This window comes from Megalops cyprinoides, chromosome 24 (genome assembly GCF_013368585.1).
Source record: "Megalops cyprinoides isolate fMegCyp1 chromosome 24, fMegCyp1.pri, whole genome shotgun sequence".
NCBI lineage: Eukaryota > Metazoa > Chordata > Actinopteri > Elopiformes > Megalopidae > Megalops > Megalops cyprinoides.
Genome location: NC_050606.1, coordinates 23,259,161 through 23,279,722, shown reverse-complemented (window position 1 = coordinate 23,279,722; position 20,562 = coordinate 23,259,161). Strand labels below are relative to the sequence as shown.

At 40.0% G+C, this 20,562-nt stretch overlaps 1 protein-coding gene across 1 annotated transcript; it reads right to left on the bottom strand.

Moving 5' to 3' along the window:
- Positions 1 to 1,228: 1,228 nt before the first annotated feature.
- Positions 1,229 to 18,758, bottom strand: LOC118770977 (protein-cysteine N-palmitoyltransferase HHAT-like protein). The gene is made up of 12 exons (XM_036518781.1): positions 18,601 to 18,758; positions 16,123 to 16,260; positions 11,648 to 11,715; positions 11,119 to 11,232; positions 8,181 to 8,375; positions 6,347 to 6,556; positions 5,136 to 5,307; positions 4,623 to 4,767; positions 3,925 to 3,960; positions 3,295 to 3,496; positions 2,567 to 2,708; positions 1,229 to 1,670 (listed from the first exon to the last, which is right to left on the bottom strand). Exons 2-12 carry the CDS (start codon positions 16,226 to 16,228, stop codon positions 1,519 to 1,521), a joined length of 1,542 nt encoding a protein of 513 aa, XP_036374674.1. The 5' UTR covers positions 16,229 to 16,260; positions 18,601 to 18,758; the 3' UTR covers positions 1,229 to 1,518.
- Between the last annotated feature and the right edge of the window lie 1,804 nt (positions 18,759 to 20,562).

The window sequence follows — 20,562 nt, the reverse complement described above, 5'->3', positions numbered from 1 at the left end:
TGAAAATCATTACAGGTCATTCATGGTGTCGAAGTCTCACTTTAGTCAGTAAAAGGGGAATTGAGCATAACAGAAAGCACTTCTGAAAATGATTTGATGATCTGCTAAATTTAATTAGTTAAACAGATCATTATGTTTTTGGCTTGAATCTATGTTCCTTCAGGGCTTGGAGCATTGAATAAATGATGGTGTGCTGCCTGATTTGATTCCTGTTTCCCCTGTTGCTCAGTGATGATTGGCCAGTATTTCTGAATGTTATATTTTAGGATCATGAGGGCCGTGGTGGTCTATGGTGTTGATAATCCAATGGGTTGGCAACATTGTTTCAACACTGTTTCTAAATTGTACACCCTATACTTTCAAAGCACATTTTATAAAAACCCATATGGAAAAAAAACTTGTTTCAGGGTGCTATGAATGACGTCTCTATGTGTGGCTTGTGAAATAGTGAGGGGGAATCTCATGCACTGATATCAGAGCCTGACATTTTTGTGAAAGGGAGCAGATTAAATCTGTCCTTGGCTGGTACCTTGTCTTTCAACATGCTCACCTTTTAAACAGCAAAATGTGACTAGTGGCTAGATGCATGTCAATCAGACATGTCTTTGAAACTTGTTCATTATATTTGTGATATGTGGTACGATTTGCCAATTTGCTGATTTGCTAATGTCTGTTTGAAAATTAGTAGAATTAGTAGTTTTCAACGAATCATATCAACTTCTCCAGATCTCTGAGTCTAAACAAAATGGCAGCGCAGGAGAACACAGCAGCCGGCATGGTCCATACCAGTGTGCTAACAGTTTTGCCTGAGTTGAGCAGTGACAACTTGTTTCAGTCTCCTCATATACCACGTGGTGCACTAGCTTTAACGAGGGGACAAATGCACTCAGCAGTATTTATAGCATGGCTATCGCCTTTCGGAGTCTAATGTAGGCCATGGCGTCAGAGGGACAGTGTTCTAGATTGTCATGGGCACAGTAGTGGGACAGCAGAGAGTTGTGAAGTGTAACAGCTGATATTTCCATCAACAGCAATGAGTGAGATATATATACTCTGTGCTAACTGCAGGCGCCAGAAATCACCAAAATCACACACGGTTCATAAAAATATTCATAAAAAGCATCAGCAGTGTTTCTTGCTGTTAGTTGTTGGGAATACTGACAGGAAACAAGAGTACACTCACACGCAAATTAAGACCATAGATTTTTTTAATATATTAATTGTCACATCATGATTCCTGCAGATATTATACCTGGCAAGTGAGTCAGCCGCAGCCTATTCTCTTAACATCTGTTTCCATTTAAAAAAGCAAATAAATTAACGCACCAGTGGTACAACATATGTCTCGGGGTCGGTGGCATTATTTCACAGCAAGAGCACTTCGGGACGGTTCACAATTAAATTGCCTTGTTTTATAAACCACAGGTGGGTCTAATCGCCATGATGAAGCTGTGGCAGTGTGTCAAGCTCATAGATGAGTGACAGTGACTGGTGGGAGCTGAGAACTAACCAGGGACTCTATTCCACTTTGGCTTTTCCTGGCTCTTCCTTGGCCTGGGCAGCATCTGCAGCAGCCTCCTCCTGCAGGGCCAGCTTCCGCTCTCGCTCCTTCACTAGCTGCACCCCACAGTAAGTCACAAACAGCACGGACAGCGTTGACACTGGGAATCCTGCAGGGGGCAATATAGTAGATCTTTCCTCATAACTTGCCTTCAAAAGGTGATTCAAAGTGCACATAGTGTTGTCTACAGGATTATAAACTTGAACTTGAACTTTTGAACTCTTGCTTAAACTCCCACTTGGTTCTTGACGTTTCTTGTAAGTAAAAAGTAAAGCAAGTAAATATGTATCATAAATCTCCAGTTCACTCTTACGGACAGTTCCTGCATGGAAAACTACACATCCCTTAAGACCAACAAAGAACATATCCATTGTCTTTTGTCAATGTTGTCAGGAATAATAGATAATGCATATGTTTGACAGTATATCAATCTACAATATACATTCAATATCAGTATCAATGTACTTATATTGTCAAATATATTTACATTTACATTTACATTTATTTATTTAGCAGACGCTTTTATCCAAAGCGACTTACAAAAGTGCATACAGTAAGTATAGCGACAGTACGGGGACAGGATGTGTACAGTTCCACAATGAGACAGTTCTCAGCTGAGAGCAAGGTCTGTTTGAGGACACAGTACTATCAGATTTGTACAATTACAGCCTATAGGGCAACTAATATGATACACCTTCAAACAGCAAACTTCAACAACTTCAAACGGCGCAATAAGCGTCAGGGTAAAGGCAGCTATTCTACAGTATATGCATACAACTGCATATATGAAATAATTTACATATTTTGTGATGGACAGTGTATATTAACATTCTAAAAGCTGTTCTATACATATTTTGCATCTCATATTTAGTCATCCATTGACATATATTACTTTGCCGTAAGGGTATGCTGACAGATTGTTAGGAAGGCATAGGTACATATTGCGTGTGTTATGTTGTCTCATGATCAGTAGTTAATCTCTATAGAGGGGCAGAGATGGGTTACCTTTGACAAGAAGTCTCCTAGCCACGAGCTTGGCGAACTCCAGGCTGTTGAGGGACAGGACATTGTAGAGCACAATGGCCCAGAAGTTGGCAGCATTGAACACACCCCTGATCCTCCGGGACATGGACTCTGACAGCGCCCGCTGTGGACCGGGTCATGTGTTCATAATGTAACAGTAATTGTTATACTTTTCATTATAAAGTTCATATTCACAAGTTTATTCATGTATAATCTTAATCTGTATAATAAAAAACATTATCTGAAATGACAGCTGTCACATTTGTATATGAGATTTACGTGTGATCAATCTTCCTGTTTCACCACTTGCAGGGAACTAGAGATTCATCAGCTGCTCAGATGATATGAGTGGAGTAGAGCCTATTCTCCAATGAGCACCCCCTGGAATCGAGTGCATTATGGGACTTGCAATGTGAATAACAGCAAACTATGGGAGTGGTGTGCCCTAGAGCTCGCTATTGGCAGTGTGTCGCCTACAGTAAGATATGGGAGTGGTGTGGGTTTGGCTTATTGCAGTCTACAGGAGGGGTGTGGCTTACAACAAGATAATGGAGGGGCATGAGTGTGGTCTACAGCAGGCTGTGGGAGGGGGGTAGATATGGCCAACAGTAGGCTATGGGAGGGGCATAGCCTGTAGCAGGCTATGCGAGTAGCATGGGTGTGGCCTTCAGCAGGCTATGGAAGGGGTACTGTCAATGCAAGTGCCTTACCTCGATGGAAGCAAAGGGCTCCAGAGAGAAGAACTTAGCAACCCACAACTCAAAGTTGAGGCCAAAGCAGTTGAAGAAAGACCAGATGTAGACGATCTCACAGGGTCCCAACCACAGGGTAGTGACAGAGAAGGTGGAGATTGTGGCAATCAGCTCCCAGAAGATCCGATCGTGGTTCCCACCCAGGTAGTCATAAACATACCTGCCAATAGGTTTTCAGACAAGACATAGGTATATTTTCCCTGCTGTGCATATTGTCGGCGCAGGTACAGTAGGAATTTTTCCACAGTGGCATATTTCTGAGCCTGCTTCTTTCCAACAGTAGTTTGATAAAATATGAATTGACCATTATGATTGTGGAATATTTTATGGTTCAGGAGGTTTCTTCACAAGAAGCAGAATTTCACAAGGTATCAATTTATAATAAGTACCCAACTAAGTTTAAACTCTGCCACCATAATTTGTTGAAATTGTGCATATGGGTGTGGCAGGCTTTGGGGTGTGGCCTACAGAGGGATGGGATGTGAGTGTGCCCTACATCAGACTATGGAAGGAACATGGACTACCGCAGGCTATTGGGAGAGGCACTACTGTGGTAATGTAACTGTGCAGCATGTCCTCAACACTCACTTGCAGAGCCAGTCATTTATACCTCTGTCAAAGTGCCTGCAAATAAATGAGAGAGTTAGCTTGACCTCCACCAAATTTACACAGAGAATATTAAATAAAACAGCATTATTCTTTTACCCTGGCTGAAAAAATAAATTGAAACCACGTGTGTCTGGCCATACTTATGTACTGTATATGTTAAGTGTTCCATACGTATCCACAAGTTCTACATATGTCAGTGAAATTGCTAGAGGGAAGATATACAGGTGTATTTTATGAAGCTATGAGTTTGCCAATGGAAGACATGTTCACTGTGTGTGGAATTGTTTCAGGGTGATAAGGATATTTTAATGACATACTAGAGATATTTCTGACATTCTGAGCTGACATTCTGGGGATGAAACATCAAGTATTCTAAACCATTTTCCCACACTTGCTTCACCAACCCAAGAATGGTACCAATAGAGGACATGGGAGGGACTCTTACTTGGTTCACAAAAAGCCATTGTGTGGTCATCAAATACAAGAATTGTGTGAATTAATGAGTTAATGGCTAACAATTTGACCATTATTATGATTTTTTTTTTGCTTGAATTAAAATTGCCACGGGGTGTGACTTTTGGGGGACCCTGTTTAATAGAGTGGATTCAGAGTGACCTATTGTCTCAGTAATAAACAGGGATATGTAATCTGCCCAGGTGTGGAAGTTTCTCACTTACGTTTCAGCGAAGACGTACAACATGGTGATACATTTTGGGGGCTGAGGCGGGTCAAGATGGTCGAGTCTGGACACCGTGTTAATGACTCCAAACATCACAGCTGCTTTGACCCAGTCATATACCAGGTTAGAATAGGCCAGACCAGCTTGGGGGTTACACCACAGAAGAAGAGAGAGTGAGACATCTTGAATCAGTGTGAAATACTATTTTAACACAGTACAAATTCTAGAACAAATCTCACATGTTTTGATATAACTGGAATAAATTATTCATATTCACTAATCAAATTTATTAAAATATTTTTGTTTACCCAGATACAGTCTTACTCAGGGTTGTAATCTGCAGGGGCTGAGAAGAGTGCTCTTCAATTAAAATGATTTTTATGTCTCTGGGGGGCAGTGGAAGGGAATGGGCATAATCTCTGACTGCACCCACAGTCTTACCAGGGTCATGGTCACAAAGCTATCTCATTTGAACACACTCACATTCTCATATGAGGAGATGCTTACTGACCTAGGGACCAGTCTGACAGCTGCCTCACCAACTTCATGTCAGTGGGTATGGTCAGAATATACAGGAAATGAAAGAAGACATCCACCACCAAAATTGCTCCCAGGTGCAACAGGGCCTGGGTTCTGATATTCCACATTTCCCCCTGCTTACGAGTCAAGTCAGGATTGTTGGCCTGGAGGAGTCAAAGTGAGTCAGAGTCAGAGTCAAAGCACTTAGATGGGACATGAAAGGAGCTTCAAAGGGAAAGCATTGTTATTAATTGAATCAGATGTTTTTCATTAGGTAGACGTTTTTTGAACCATTATAAAATGGTATTATACATTGAAGAGCTCTCTATTTTAAATGTGTCAAAATATACTGAATACATTAGACATTGTATTAGTTGTTTACACTTTAACCTATGTAATACTGTGCTTATATTACATACTATTGTATATTGCAAATGAAATTATATTCATCAATTACATCTGTGATAAATATATTTTCATAATGTATGCATAACAGGCTCCTGAGAGTTTCAGGCAGTAAAAGTGTGTGTTTCAAGAGCAGACTGAGCCCTACGGCCCAGGAACAAAACATGTCATTTTCTGACCAGGAACCTTCATCGGTGGAATAGATTGGCTTCATTCCTGAGGGGAAAGGGGTGGGTAGGTGGGCCAGGGGTCCCCTTGTTGCTCCACTCCTGACACCCTGTGACTCATGTGGGGGCCTGTTAGTTACTCAGTTAGTGTCAGGAGGATATGCCCATCCTACGGTGGCATTTGCCTCCTGGTGGGACTTGTAGTGTGAATACTAGTGGCAGCATTCCTGCCTGTTTATGTAAGGATTGTGCATGCCTTGCCCTACAAGCCTACACAGGGTAAGTGGTTGCTGCTGCAGTGCTAATAAACTCAAATGCTTAATTGACATTGACTAAAACATTTAACAAACAAAATGTAATATAGTGTGGGAAGTATGCATGATTTTTCACATATATTCAAATATATTTTCCATATATATCATTTAATGTGTTGCCAGAGCACCTTTTGTACAAATTGAACACAGGCAGCAATCAATGTAAATCTCAGTGACAGAAAGCACAGAGTGATACACACAATCAGTCTTCTCCATGTGGCTACATACTTTTCCCAAAATGTCATACTGCTGCTACAACAGTTAGAACAGTTACAACACTTTCAGCAGAATCACATGAATGTAGCAGAGGGACTCACTTGCACATGGAATCTATCAAAAGTCATGACGGGTCCAAAGTAGAAGAAGGGGAGGTAGAAGTTGTACTTGAGCAGATCCATGAAGCTGTAGTTGCCATCCTTTTTCTCACAGTTCTCCAGGGCAAAGCTCATGCAGCGCATGACAGAGAAGCCACAGCCCCCATAAAACAGCACATCTTGGAGGCTGAAGCTTCCAGTCACAAAGCCAGCCTGAAGGACAACAGGAAAAGTACACTGTGTCAGAGCACAAAAACATGCACACTCATAAACTCAGAACTCTCTTAGTTATGCAAGGATCTTCAAAAAAGCCCAGGAAAATAAAAGGACTGACAATGCTTACCATTTAGCCTTAGTCCTGGGCTTTGGAACACAGCAAAATCAGTAGTGTTAACTTAACACTATACAGTGGCCTCCACAAGTATGTTAACCTTAGAGTGGAATTTGATATTTTTTGCTACTTTAGGCATTTGCATCTGAGATGAAAAAATGACTATGAGACCAAAGTAGAGACTAGCTTTCAGCTTTTATTTCATGCTATTTACATGCACATATGTTTTTATCATTATATAGAAAGAGCCAATTTAATGCTGAGTCCCCTTTTTTCAGATGTGCAAAAGTAAGTTCAAAGATGAATTTCAAAACAAATCAAAGTGATAAGGTCTAATATTTGCTTGCATGGCCCTTTGATGCAATGACTGCCTCAAGTCTACAATCCACTGACATTACCAAATGTGTGGTATCTTCTTTGGAAATGCTTTTCCAGGCCTTCACTGCAGCTGCTTTCAGTTGATGTTTGTTGTGGGGGCTCTCTGTCTTCAATCTCCTCTTCAGCAAGTAAAATGCATGATTGCATTTAGATTTGCTGTCTAACTTGGCCAGTCTAAAACATTCCACTTTTTGTCATTGATAAAAGCTTTGGTTGAAAGGGTGGTGTGTTTGGGGTCATTGTCCTGTTGCAGGATGAAGTAGCGGCCAATGAGATTGGAGGAACTGCTTTGTACATAGCCAGACAAAATCCATCTGTACACTTCTGAATTCATCCTGCTGCTGCCATCATCTGTTACATCATCAATAAAGATGAGTTAGCCAGTTCCAGAAGCAGCCATACATGCCCAGGCCATGACATTACTTCCTCTATGTTTCACAGATGAGGTGGAATGGTTTGGATCATGGGCAGTTCCTATCTTTCTCCACACATCTAGCTTTCCATCACTTTGGTGAAGGTTTATTTTGGTTTCATCTGTCCATAAAACTTTGTTCAAGAACCCTTCTGACTTGTCTCTATATTTTTATGCGAATTCTAATCTATCTAATCTAATCTAATCTAATCTAATCTAAGAATTCTTTCAATTCTTGCTGCTGAGAAGAGGTTTGCATCTTGCATTGTGATACTTTCACACCTGCACTCTGTACACTGGTGGTGATGTCACTGACTGTTGTTTTAGAGTTTTTCTTCACAGCTCTTAGGATTTTTCTGTCATCAGTTGCAGTTGTTTTCTGTGGGCAATCTGCTCTGTGTTTATTTTGAAGTCCAGTGTTTTTTTTTCAGAACTGCTGTACTTGATATAGCCATTTCCTGTACTATGGTTCTTAATGACTTTTTTGTTTTCTCTTCTTACAGATTAGCTGCTTTTTCTGCCATAGTCAGTTCTCTGGTTTTCATGCTGGTGTATGCCTTCTTGCTCCAAATGCAATCTCCACAAATAAAAAGAAATCAAGGGTAGACACCCACTGGCCTTTTATGTTTGGAGGGCTCTGTAAGTGCTCATTTAACTCTGACAAATATATTTGTGTGTTTGTTTTTTCTCTGGAGGTTAGTGCAACTGTAACGCACCTGCCAGGAGACAAATGGCTCCATCTTGAAGGTGGCCAGGCTGGTGAGCCCAGCCAGGAAGCAGAGCCACTTCCTTTTGGCCAGAGACACGCTGTAGAGGACGATGCAGTGGGACAGCACCAGGGTGATGTAGGTCCAGCCCATGCTAACAAAGACAGCGATCGACCCATACAGCATGTAAATAAAGGACCTGCGCTGTGGAGCAAAACAAAGCCTTATTATTGCCTCAAGGAGACATTCTGCACTAACACAACTTATTACATTGTCATTACATAATCATGCATAATTGCCTATTTAGTAATTAATAATTTTTTAACTGCTTATTAGTAATTGCTTATTTAATAACATATGTCCTTAATATGTAAATTAATATTTATAATAATTAATAATTAATATGTAAAAAAGTTATAATATGGCAGCTTCACAATGTCTTGTGTCTTCTGACATGAGGAATATTAACTCATGTCATCTCAGATTTTATTCGGATGCATAACATTTTGAGGAGTTCCCCTCTAACATCCTGTCTACCATTTGGCTTCATCCATATTCTGAAATAACATCAATCTCCATCATTCACTCATATTAGTAACATCACAAATCATTACTAAATAGTGAGTTTATGTTTTTAAATTGGAATGTTAAATGTACCCTAAATAACATTATATTAAGAAAGGGCTGGAGGATTACTCTTTGAAGGTTACTACTCTTTGTGTATGATTGTCAAAAGCATGCCATATGGGGCTCGTCTAGTATGGGACAGGAATAAAATGAATATGCTGTAAATGAAAGTTAGTCATTCATATGGTTACCTTGCATCCATCAAAACCAAGCTTCATTGATAGCAAATTAAAGGAAAATAAGAACAGATTTTAAAAAGAAATATGTGCAGAAATTGCAATATAAAACACCACAATATGAAGCACTATTGGAGCAAAATCTGGGAAATTCATTAATTTAGCATATTGGAGAACAGCTCTGCAATATTATGCAAGGCTAAAAGTGCAATGGTATCACCCCCAAGAACAAGGACAGCCTCTGTTTCTCTGACTGCTTTAGACATATTACTGTGTCTCTGACTGCCTTAAACATTTAACTGTTTCTCTGGCAAACCCTGTGTTAACCATTTAAAGGCATTTTTGAAGCATGTCTTGCAATATAAAAAGACAAAATACATTTATTGTTCTTTGAACAACATGTGTGTGCCGCATGATATGCATAGACTTTTTCTGCACAAAAGCAGGGACATTGTTTGGTTGGATATACTAAACAAATGAACACAGTCTCTGGTGCATTTCAAAGTACATGTTGACCTTTAGCAGAAAACTTAAAATGCACTTCTAGTTCTTATTATTTATAACATCATCACACGATGAACATCCTCTTACATTAAGCAGATCAAAACCAGGATTTGGTTTACAATATGGATATCCAGGACCAGGTACATGTTAACATATTAATCATGCAACACACAGGTTATTCACACACCTTCCACCACAACAGGATGTGCTAATATGCTGAATGCAGAGCAGCTTATGGGCCGTATTCTCCCATTCGCACGTAAGTCCTTATTTGCACGACTCCAGTTACACGTATTCTCCCCTACGTGCTCCGATCACGCCCACAGCGCTTAAGTTCAGAATGAAGACGGGCTCATGAAAGAGCCATGATTTATTTAAAACAGAAGTAGACTGAGTCACAACCTCAGTTATTTTGGCTGTCAGGAAAATGTGGAACATGGACTTACACATTTACAATGTGAATGTCATTGAAATCCATTCAAACCATAAACCAGACTCTGAATTTGAAAATAAATGCAAAGGGAGAGCTATATTATGAATCGTCTCAAAGGAAAGCATTTGTTTCTATGTATGACATAAACCCAAAAATTAAGTAAATATACCAAACGACACATGTGCTGGGCCTATGTATGAAGACATGTTTGACGTGTGGAGATTCATTAATAAAAACACACTATTGAGGAAAAGGTGCAACAAAATGCATGTTCACGCTTAAACTCATGCTGAGTGGCCTATTATTAAGAATTCATTAGTAATCACTCATCATTACTCTTCCAAAGTACTCTCTATTAGCTAAATTGATTAATGAATGGGTAATGCTCTGCTATTTATACTCATCTTAATTGATATTTCTGTTTTATTCTAATTGAACTAATAATTTACCAGGCTTGTTCACAACACCATGTGATGTAAAACGTTTTTTTTCTGTTTAACAATGTAATGTTAATGCAGTTTAAAAATAATGACACACAAATATCGTAGATTTAAACTTTATTTGTACATATATAATAATGTTAAAAGTAGGCCTACTGCCGACTTAAAAGACAATATGGTGTTTCGCCATATAGTGGCGCTTGACTTACTACAGCCCTCAGAAGCGCATAGCTGAAAAGCATGTAAGTCAAGGGCAGAATACGCGTAAATGGTGTTTACATAAGAAACTTCCAGATTTTGGGGTTGCACTGCCCGAAGCGTGGAACTGCCTTCATGGCGCACAAATCTTCGATTTAAGTCAAGAAAAAAAAGTAGGCAAAAAAGTGCGTAGCTGCGTAGCGCATGGGAGAATACGGTCCTACATGTATTACCATTTTTATGTTATCCTATATACAGCTGGATCTTTATTAATACAGTTCAGATTAAGTATCTTGCCCAAGGGTACAACAACGGTGGCCCATTTGTAAATTGAACTTGTGACCTTGTGTGAGTTACGAGACCTGCCCCTTACTTACCACCACACAGCTGCCCAGCTGACAGACTGTGCCTACAGGTCCATACATGCATGCAGTACAACAGAATACGCTATTTAAATGTAGCCTGTCCACAGGTCTGGCTCATTGCAGGTCCAGTTTGCTGATGCTTTGTCCTATACTGGGCGGCCCTCTAAAGACAAACCCGCTCCGTGGCCCAAGCGTCCAACACACCTTAGGGGACAGCATTGAGCAGATCTTGGCAAAAATCACGTGACCAGACAGAGCAAAGAGAATGTGGCTCCGGAACGTTGTGAACCACATCACCCATTCGAAATCTGCCACATCCTAAAAAGCAAGACAAAAAATAAATGTTTGAACAGTCCCATATGAGATGATATTAAGAGGTATTTTTTTTACAGTATTTTACAGCTTTGATGTGACTCCCACAGAAATTCAACCATGGTCTAGATAAATAAGGGCTAGATATAAATAAGTGTGAAACCATACTTTTAAATGTATTTACATTAAGTAAGACCCTAAACTTCATCTGCTGTAAAACTCAAGCTGCCACTGAAAGTCCTGCACATTTCCCATGCAATTACGCATAACTACTATATACATACAGTAAAAGCAGTACTTCCCAAAAACAACTTTTAAAAACTTTCTCCTCATTAGAACATTATATGACATTCAATGATATTTTATTATCTGCAATTATTCCTGAAATGTTTCATATCACTACTTTAAGTTTCTTACTCACCATCTTCCTGCCAAAGTAATGCCATCCTGGCTTCACACTCTCCTTGAAGGCTTTTCTGTTTGCATGCTCTAAAAGTACAGAAATAATTCAGGTCAAACTGAGATTCATTTTCAATTTATTACATTTGGGCTCTCCCATAAATACACATTTGCAACGCATATGTTCCGCAGTCTGTTCTCAAAATGATTGCCTTCATTCATACATGGAAACAGCGCTAGCTTCCAAATACAACACAATATGGATATAATTTACAGAACATTATTCATGCTTGTTATTGTGGAAAAGTTGCACCCAATCAAAAACTAGCCTGAGTCCCCCATTGTTTGACTGCAGCCTGGGCAGTTGCAATGGTCCATCACCACCTGAGCTGTGGTGACATGGACAGTGTTCAACCCAATCAGCCTAACCACATGCTTTGCAGGAACAGGTAATGTATAATTACAATCACCTGCAGGTAATGGACAATTCGAAGCAATCTGCAGGTAATGGATAATTACGGGCACCTGCTGGTAATGGATAATTACAAGCACATGTGGGTAATGAATGATGACAAGCACCTGCAGGTAAGACATAATTACAAGAACCTACAGGTAAAGGATAATTACATGCCCCTGCAGGTAGATGCTTACAGGGGGCATTGACAAATCCTCCAATCCAAACCAGGAGGTGGGATACAGGGCAGGGTTGTCACTTGGCTGTCAGTGTGTTATGGTCTTGGTACATACTGTATGTATAAATGGACCAACTTGGCTGTGCTACCACTGATTTCATTCTGTTTCATGGAACTGAAAAGCTAGTTGTCACATTGGCTTTTTTCAACAATGTCATCCATTTATCAAAACACATGATTGACAAAATGCACTTGCTCCTGAGTAGAAATTCATGTTTCGTTAGTGACTAGTTTTCTAGTAACAAGCCAGTTGGCATTTGATCATTTGGATTTTTTTCAAAGTGAACATAGAGTTTGCCTTTTATTTTGCCAGTGTATTCTCAGGGCTTTGGCATTTTTGACAAAATGTCATCATATTAGCTTGGGATATTAAAACCAAACTTGAAACTCTGTTGTAAAACTGCCATAGGGAAATTGCTAAAAATTTATGCTTGGGTTTGACTGGGCATACCCCAAGCTATGCCACAGATATGCTTGTTAATAAGATAAATAATATGTTATTAATATCAACATTTGTACCATCTTCCTGACCAGTACTGTAACATCCTCCATTCTATTCCAGTTTATTAATGCAGGCATATAACCCTCACCACATGTTCTGCATGCCTACTGGAATATTCACCCTGCCCTTACTCCAATACACAGCAATGCATTCTGGGATGGCAGCAGATCCCTGTGTAGTCAGTATGTCTTAACTAGACAGGGAAACAAGCCTTCAATTATACTAGAAAATGTATGAAATACCTTTTAACATAAACATTGTCAAGTGTCAACTTATGTTAAAAAGCAGTTTTTGTATGTATTTTTCTATACAACATATACACTCACTGCAACACTTCATTAGGAACACCTGTACACCTATTATTCATGCAATTACCTAATCAGCCTAATCGTGTGGCAGCAGTGCAATGCATAAAATCATGCAGATACGGGTCAGGAGCTCCAGTTTATGTTCACATCACCATCAGAATGGGGAAGCAAATGTGATCTCAGTGATTTTGACCATGGCATGATTGTTGGTGCCAGACAGGGCTGGTTTGAGTCATTCTGTACTGCTGATCTCCTAGGATTTTCACACACAGCAGTCTTTAGAGTTTACTCAGAATGGTGCCAAAAACAAAAAACATCCAGTGAGCAGCATTCTGCTAATGGAAACACTTTGTTGATGAGAGAGGTTATGGAGAATGGCCAACTGGTTTGAGCTGACCAGGCTACAGTAACTCAGATAACCACTCTGTACAATTGTGGTGAGCAGAAAAGGCATCATCAGAATGCAGAACACGTCAAATCTTGAGCAGATGGGCTACAACAGCAGAAGACCACGTCAGGTTCCACTTCTGTCAGTCAAGAACAGAAAGCGGAGGCTGCAGTGGGCACAGGCTCACCAAAACTGGACAGTTGAAGACTGGGAAAAACGTAGCCTGGTCTGATGATCTCGATTTCTGCTGTGGCACACAGGTGGTAGGGTCAGAATTTGGTGCCCAGCATGAATCCATTGGCCCAATCTTGCCTTGTGTCAACAGTCCAGGCTGTGGCAGTGGTGTAATGGTGTGGGGAATGTTTCTTGGCACACTTTAATACCAATCAATCAATGGAAACAGATATTTCTTCTACCCAAAGTTGCTCGTTCTTATTCGGAAAAAAAAGCCATGATTGACATGTGTGTGCGTCAGCAATTATGTTTCTTCAGATTGATTCATATCATTGTGGATGTCCACAAGATAAAAATGGCCATTCTGTTTGCAACATAGGACTTTGATTTCACTAACTAGTCATTTCATTTACTACACATTTTTGAAAAGTGATCGCTATATTCTGTAGTTGCCCCCACCGAGGCTGACCATTCCCGGCTATCACTCAGGGAAACTCTTACATCATGGAGGAGGAGGCTTCATGTGCGGGAGCTAGTGAGACAAAAGCCTGGTGTGGCAGCTGGATTTCTTTCAAATCCCCGCAACCTAACCTCAATTGCCCAATTTAACGTGACTTCCTGTATAAACCACACCCACGTCCGGTCTAATATTTGAATACAGATACAGAGACAGATAATTTTGTTGGTTGAACAGATACAGATAATGATGTCTCTGTACACCTCTGTTGATTAAACCAGGTGTGCTCAGCTAATCGAAAGTACCACTGATGAGTTCAGTCAGGTAGGTAGAGCAAGGATAAACAGAAGATATGCAGGACAGTGGGCTTCCAGGAGTAGGATTGAGAAACACTGCAATAGAACACCTTTGGGATGTGGTAGAATGGGAGATTAGCAGCATGAATGTGCAGCTCACAAATCTGCAGAAATTGCGTGATGCAATCATGTCAACATGGACCAGAATCTCAAGGGAATGTTTCCAACATCTTGTGGAATCCATGCCATGAAGAATTGAGGCTGTTTTGAGAGCAAAAGGAGGCCCTACCCCGTAGTAGTATAGTGTTCCTAATAAAGTGCTCAGTGAGTGTAATTACATAATGTTAGTATGTTTGAGAAGGGGAATGGTTTAAGGAATGGATTAGCTAATAATTATTAACATTCCACATGAACTGAAATGTAAGTGTGGATCTCTGATTATTTAAACAAACTGTAGTGTTTGTCCCTCTTTCAATGCCCGCACCTTGCAATATTTCAGGCTAATGTCAGCAACATTACATAACCCGACATTTCTGATGCAACACAAGGCCATTCATTTAAATAAATTCATTCCACAATAATGCCTTTCCAAGTATATAAGCTACTTTGCAGATGGGATTATTCTTGCTGTCACCCTGTGCCCTTGGAAATAAAGATCCCACCTGACATCAAACTGGGAGGACTGGCATGAGCATATGGCACAAAGAGGTCCACACAGTGTGCTTTTCGCAAACATATTCTGAACATAAATTGCTTTTACATTCCTGACATCACTGGGACACAATCAGATTTCTGAAGGTGTCCTAGCTGAGCCTTTAAGCCCTGTATGACTGCCAGAGTCATATCTGCCACATGCAAAGTATACCAGCTGGAAACAGATTGCCATGCCAACTGTCAGCACACCAGGTGGAAGCATTGAACCTTACTAAGGATAGCCTCTGAAGAGGGGACACCCTAGGCAACAGTGTGGTGTAGTGGGAAGAATCAGCATTGTGGTATAGTGGAAAGGAGCAGGACCTGTAACCCAATCGTTGCTGGTTTGATTGCTGGGTGTAGAACTAGAATGCCTGTCTTTCTTAAGCAAATCCCTGATAGGTTTGCACTGTGGTTGATGCAGTTTAAAAAAATCTGTCCATTTCAGAAGATCATCTCTTCTATAAGGCACAGCAGTGCGTTGAATGCTCATACTTTACGGTGGCCATCCCAGTAAAACTACTCCAGCGCCAGTGAGATCGTTGCCTGATATGTCATATGACACTCTCATATTGCTAAAATAGCTTCAGTGAGGCACATCTCAGTGATGGAAAAATGATTAAGTCAGGGATCTAGATCTCAGGGGATGCTTTGTGTGCACTCTGCCTATGTGTATTGGTAGTATTCTGCTTCCTATTACGGCCACTTCCCTCGTGCTTTAATTGGTCTAATATCATAATTATCAGGAGACATGGACAGCAATGGAATTTCAACCTGTTAGCTAGAAATTCCTTGAGTTTAGAATTTCAGTGTCATTTTCAAGTGTCACATTGTGAAAATGCTGTAAATGGTACTACTACTTAAAAATATCAAAGTATTCATTTTTGATGTGGGAGTTGGAGAAAACAATGGTCAAGGATTCAAGTCTAAGTCCCTGGATCTAGGCCACACCGGCCCCTTTGCTGCACCCCCTTCTGGACAGCTCACCACTAGACGCCTCAAAGATCCAGTCGGCTGCCCAGAGCAGTGCCCCAAAGAGCACAGTGGTGTAGAAGTAGAGCTCATACTTGGGAAGAGCAGCCTTGACCCCCATGGTGAAACACTAGCACCAGACACACGAGGGATCTGTGGAGAATAGGGAGAGGAAGAATACATCAGTTACACCAGGCTCTATGGGCCCTAACTTAACCTGTAACAGCTCATACACACATACTGTATCTGCAGCTTCTCAGGAACATGGGCCCTAACCTAACAGCTTGTAACAGCACATACACACGTGCAGTGCAGGTCTGCAGGAACTGGGTACAAGGACGCAGTGTAGGAGAGTAAGACTGCCATCTCTTCTATACCTTCACAAAACAATGTAATTCAAGTTCAATGTTTCTCACACCAACCACAGCTGAACCATAGATACACTGTTGGTGTCAACTATTTGCTCTTCTCTGTGCTGAAAATGGATCACTGACTCAGTCTTCCAAGCCCTTGTATTGTATTTTTTCTTATACAGTCTGTTGAGGCCACTGTGTTAATCAAAATTTGATTGGTTGATCTTTTAATATTGTCTGTTTTAAATAACATTTAAATCGACAGTCAATCTCAAAAGTGCGTGATTCTTTAATTATGCTGATGCTGCATGTTCAACAGTGCCTTTCAGTAAATATCCAGCTTTGATTTTGAGTCCGTTAGAATCACTGCCGGTTTCAATTTTTCCTTATTAATGGGACTTGGATGCCATTGGTTTTAAATTACAAAGGGATCAGGTCCTGAGAGCATCCCATTGCATACACACCATGACAGAATGCTGAGGCTAGCATATTTCCTGCACAACTCTGCAGTTTCCTGGAGACAGATTCATTTATAACCACAGTTATATCTAGAGGCCATTGTTAGTGTAAAAAATTCATTGGCACTCCATGGACCTTATACCTTTTTCACCCCAACACCTAATGTTTGTTTCCTTGTTGCATAAGCAATGATTTAGTCATTTCATTGAACTCATTCCATACATTTTCAGTTCACACCCAGACAAAAACACACCAAGGCAATCATGTACTCTTCTCTTCCCCCCCAGTGGTGGGAATAGTTATTGTTCAAATATAAATTTCCCAGGTATCAATTTCAGACAAAGTAACTTAAAATGAATATTTAGCAACACAAGCAAGCAGAGGTGTGTGTGTGTGTGTGTGTGTGCGTGTGCATGCATGCGTGTGTGTGTTACAGAACTCTTTTGAATTGGACAGTTATTTCAGTAACAGCATAAGATTATGCTATTGTTTATTTGTCAAAAACAAACCATCCATTTCATGAATTTATGTTGGATGGATCATGGATTTTTCTCCACTGGATGTTTACCTTTAAACCAACAGATGTTCTGTCTAACAAACATGGGGTAACCCTGAACATATACTGCACACATATCCAGTATTTGCTTACGCTTTGCAATGTTGTTAGAATTACTGCACCAGTATGGGCTGGCTATCATATAAAAGGCACTGAACACAGGACAAGCCCTGGGCCTATATTCTGTTTCATAAATGACATTCCAGGTGAGTGGAACAGCACAACCACAGACTGAGCGCACAACTAGGCAAGCTCACATTATCATGTACATAACTGACAGTTTGGATGAAAACTGTAGACTAAATAACCACAACAGCTTATGTTTTTGGAGGAATGCAAAACAAGTGTTTCTGGTATAATTTGTATCATTTTATAGGCCTACTGTCAACATTAGCATCATCCTTTTCATAAATGACAACAGAAATCAAACACCAACTTATTTTAAATAAAAACAAATTTAAAAATGCATTGAAGACACAAATATTCTGTGCACCCAAAGACCTCATTTAAATTACCAGTTACAACAACACTTTTGACATCAACGAGGGAAGTTTTCAAACATTCTCAAATTCAAGCTTGATTTGGAGCACGTGCACTAATATTGGTCGCAAGGAGGGACTACCACAGCTAGCTGCCTAAATAGGAGTGCGACGCCTCTAGGTTATCGTGAAAACGCCAAGTCAGCTACGCCATAGAGACCCTTCCTATTTTAGACTTTGCAGTTGCTCCCCAGCTGCTGCAGCGCTATGTGATCTCAAAGGCGCATCAGGGAATCGCTTCAAAGTGAGAATTAGCACCCACTCAAAAATGTCTCGGAAAAGCCACCCGAAACGCCCACGTGGTTACTTACAGTGGCCGCGACATTTTATCAGATCTTTCGGATCATCTGTAGATATCTTGCTTATAGAAAGCAGGAGCTTGAAAGAATAATCTTCCCCGTGTAGTTTACACTTCAGCGCCCCGATAACTGAATGGTGTCAGCTCAAGTGTGCTACATACAGATGAGGGCTGTTTTGTAATACAAATACTGTAACGCAGTGTTGCAATCAAATCTGGAGTGATGCTTTTGCGCGCGTATCACTGTAATGTAAGTTACTTTTAGTGCGGCACTTGTTAATCACTAACCTTAAATCCGCAATGCAGCTGTCACTGAGAGCCTAGGAGAGTCGATTGAATATGCAAAAACCCCTCCACAAAAAAAAAAACTGAAAAAGAAATGAAAGAATAAAAAGAAAAAGAAAATTGGTCTTTGTCTAATGCATCCGTCCCGTAAATACAAAGCTGTGGTGGGGCGCTCGGTGAAAGCCACCGGCGACCGGGGTGGATGTTGAGAGCACTAAGAAGGGGGATGGGAGTAGGATATATTTATATTTTTGACCAGCACCGCAGTAAGGGGTGGTTCCAAGCCTGTCCGTCAAGCAAGCACATTGGGAAAGTCGCTGTAAGTATATTGAACGGCATTTGTGTGATATAACTGCGAATGCGGTAGTCTACATGCTTCAAGAGTGCTAGTATACTGTAGCAATCTAGCTGTTATAAATGCTATCCTTGTAATATGACACATCAATGTGCACTTGATGATTTCATAACATTTAGACAAATTCCAATCCAATTTATTCACAACTCAATGTTCGTGGTGTGGATAAGAATACAAACATAGCAGTATTGTTTATTAGTTCCCTCTTATTATATGTAATAATAATTACATATTCCATTCTACAATAATTATATATGGTGGTACTGTACATCTTTATTAGTACATTAGTTTCAAATATCTGCATGTTATGTGATGGGAAGAAGCTGGCCAGGACAGGCAGAAAGTGAATAGCGTTACCTTTGTATCTAATATCCTTGCAAGGTAAACAAGAATTCACGGTATCAAGTGGAACAAGTTAGCGAGACATTTACTGTAAGCCTGTATAAATATTTGATTAAATCAGACAGGGAATACCACTGGTAACAGTGTAAAGTAAGAACAATCAAAATCATCTGTAAGAATAATCCTTAAAATAAAATTTTTCTTTTTATTCTGTTGATCGGATCAAGCCAATTTTGGGGCTTTTCTTTCATGTTTTAGACTACCAGGAGTAATTGTGCACCTGAAAGCTCAACAACAAAGGAAATTTTTACTTTTTTGTTATTTGTGTCTTACTTGTTAAGCTCAAAACTTACATTTAATGAATGAAGCATTTTATTAAGCATAAAATTCTGTTTTTGGAGTGTTTTACGAGTTTAAAATGTGTTTGATCAGCTGTATCAACTGAATGCGAGATTTATTATTAAACTTAACTGCTTGTGATTGCTCATTGGAAGAGTGAAACAAGCAGGGCAGAAATCTGTGTATCCCTTCATCCCTACACTTAAAGAACACAACTGTCTGATAAAACTACATTTATACAATCAGTGAATCAAAATAAAGATGATTTTCTTTGTTCTTCTTTTTTCTTCTGTTACAGCTCCAGGCTTCTATGGGTTCTTGGTTTTTCTAGGTAAACTGCGTTTGTTCTCATGTAAATTTTGTGGATTGTTGCTAAATGCATGTTACATTAGCTGATTTATTGCTTACTGAAGACATTTTACTTTGGTTGATCTGTCAGTCACTAGTCACAACTTTGGTTAATTTGAAGATTTGTTTTGGTCCTTTACTCTTCTGAAAAGCAAGTGATGACTCCAGCCTGCAACATTTTAATTTGATATATTAGCAATACATTTACATTTATTCATTTTGCAGACGCTTTTATCGAAGGCGACTTACATAGGTTACAGTTCTTTACAATTTTATCGATTTATACAGCTGGATATTTACTGAGGCAACTGTGGGTTAAGTACCTTGCCCAAGGGTACAGCAGCAGTGTCCCAGCAGGGATTGAACCGGCAACCTTTCGGTTACAAGTCCTGCTCCTTAACCACTATGCTACACATGTCAATATGTCTCCATACTGATGTAAGTCTGTTTCTTCCTCAAAAGAGAAGAAATATGGTTAACAAAAGGCAACAGAAGGCAACCTAATTTGAATGACAACTCGTGTCAGCTTTTGAATCCAGTGTGTCAGGTGATGTGTCCTGTGTTTGCAAGAAGTGCTTAAT

Bases quoted from the DNA above. Each gene is read 5' to 3' on its own strand.
- LOC118770977 (XM_036518781.1), bottom strand. From the start codon at position 16,228: ATGGGGGTCAAGGCTGCTCTTCCCAAGTATGAGCTCTACTTCTACACC. The intron at 11,233-11,647 runs GTGAGTAAGAAA...CTTGCTTTTTAG, and splicing joins ATTACTTTGGCAGGAAGATG to GATGTGGCAGATTTCGAATG. The intron at 3,961-4,622 runs GTAAGTGAGAAA...ATTTATTTGCAG, and splicing joins TTGTACGTCTTCGCTGAAAC to GCACTTTGACAGAGGTATAA.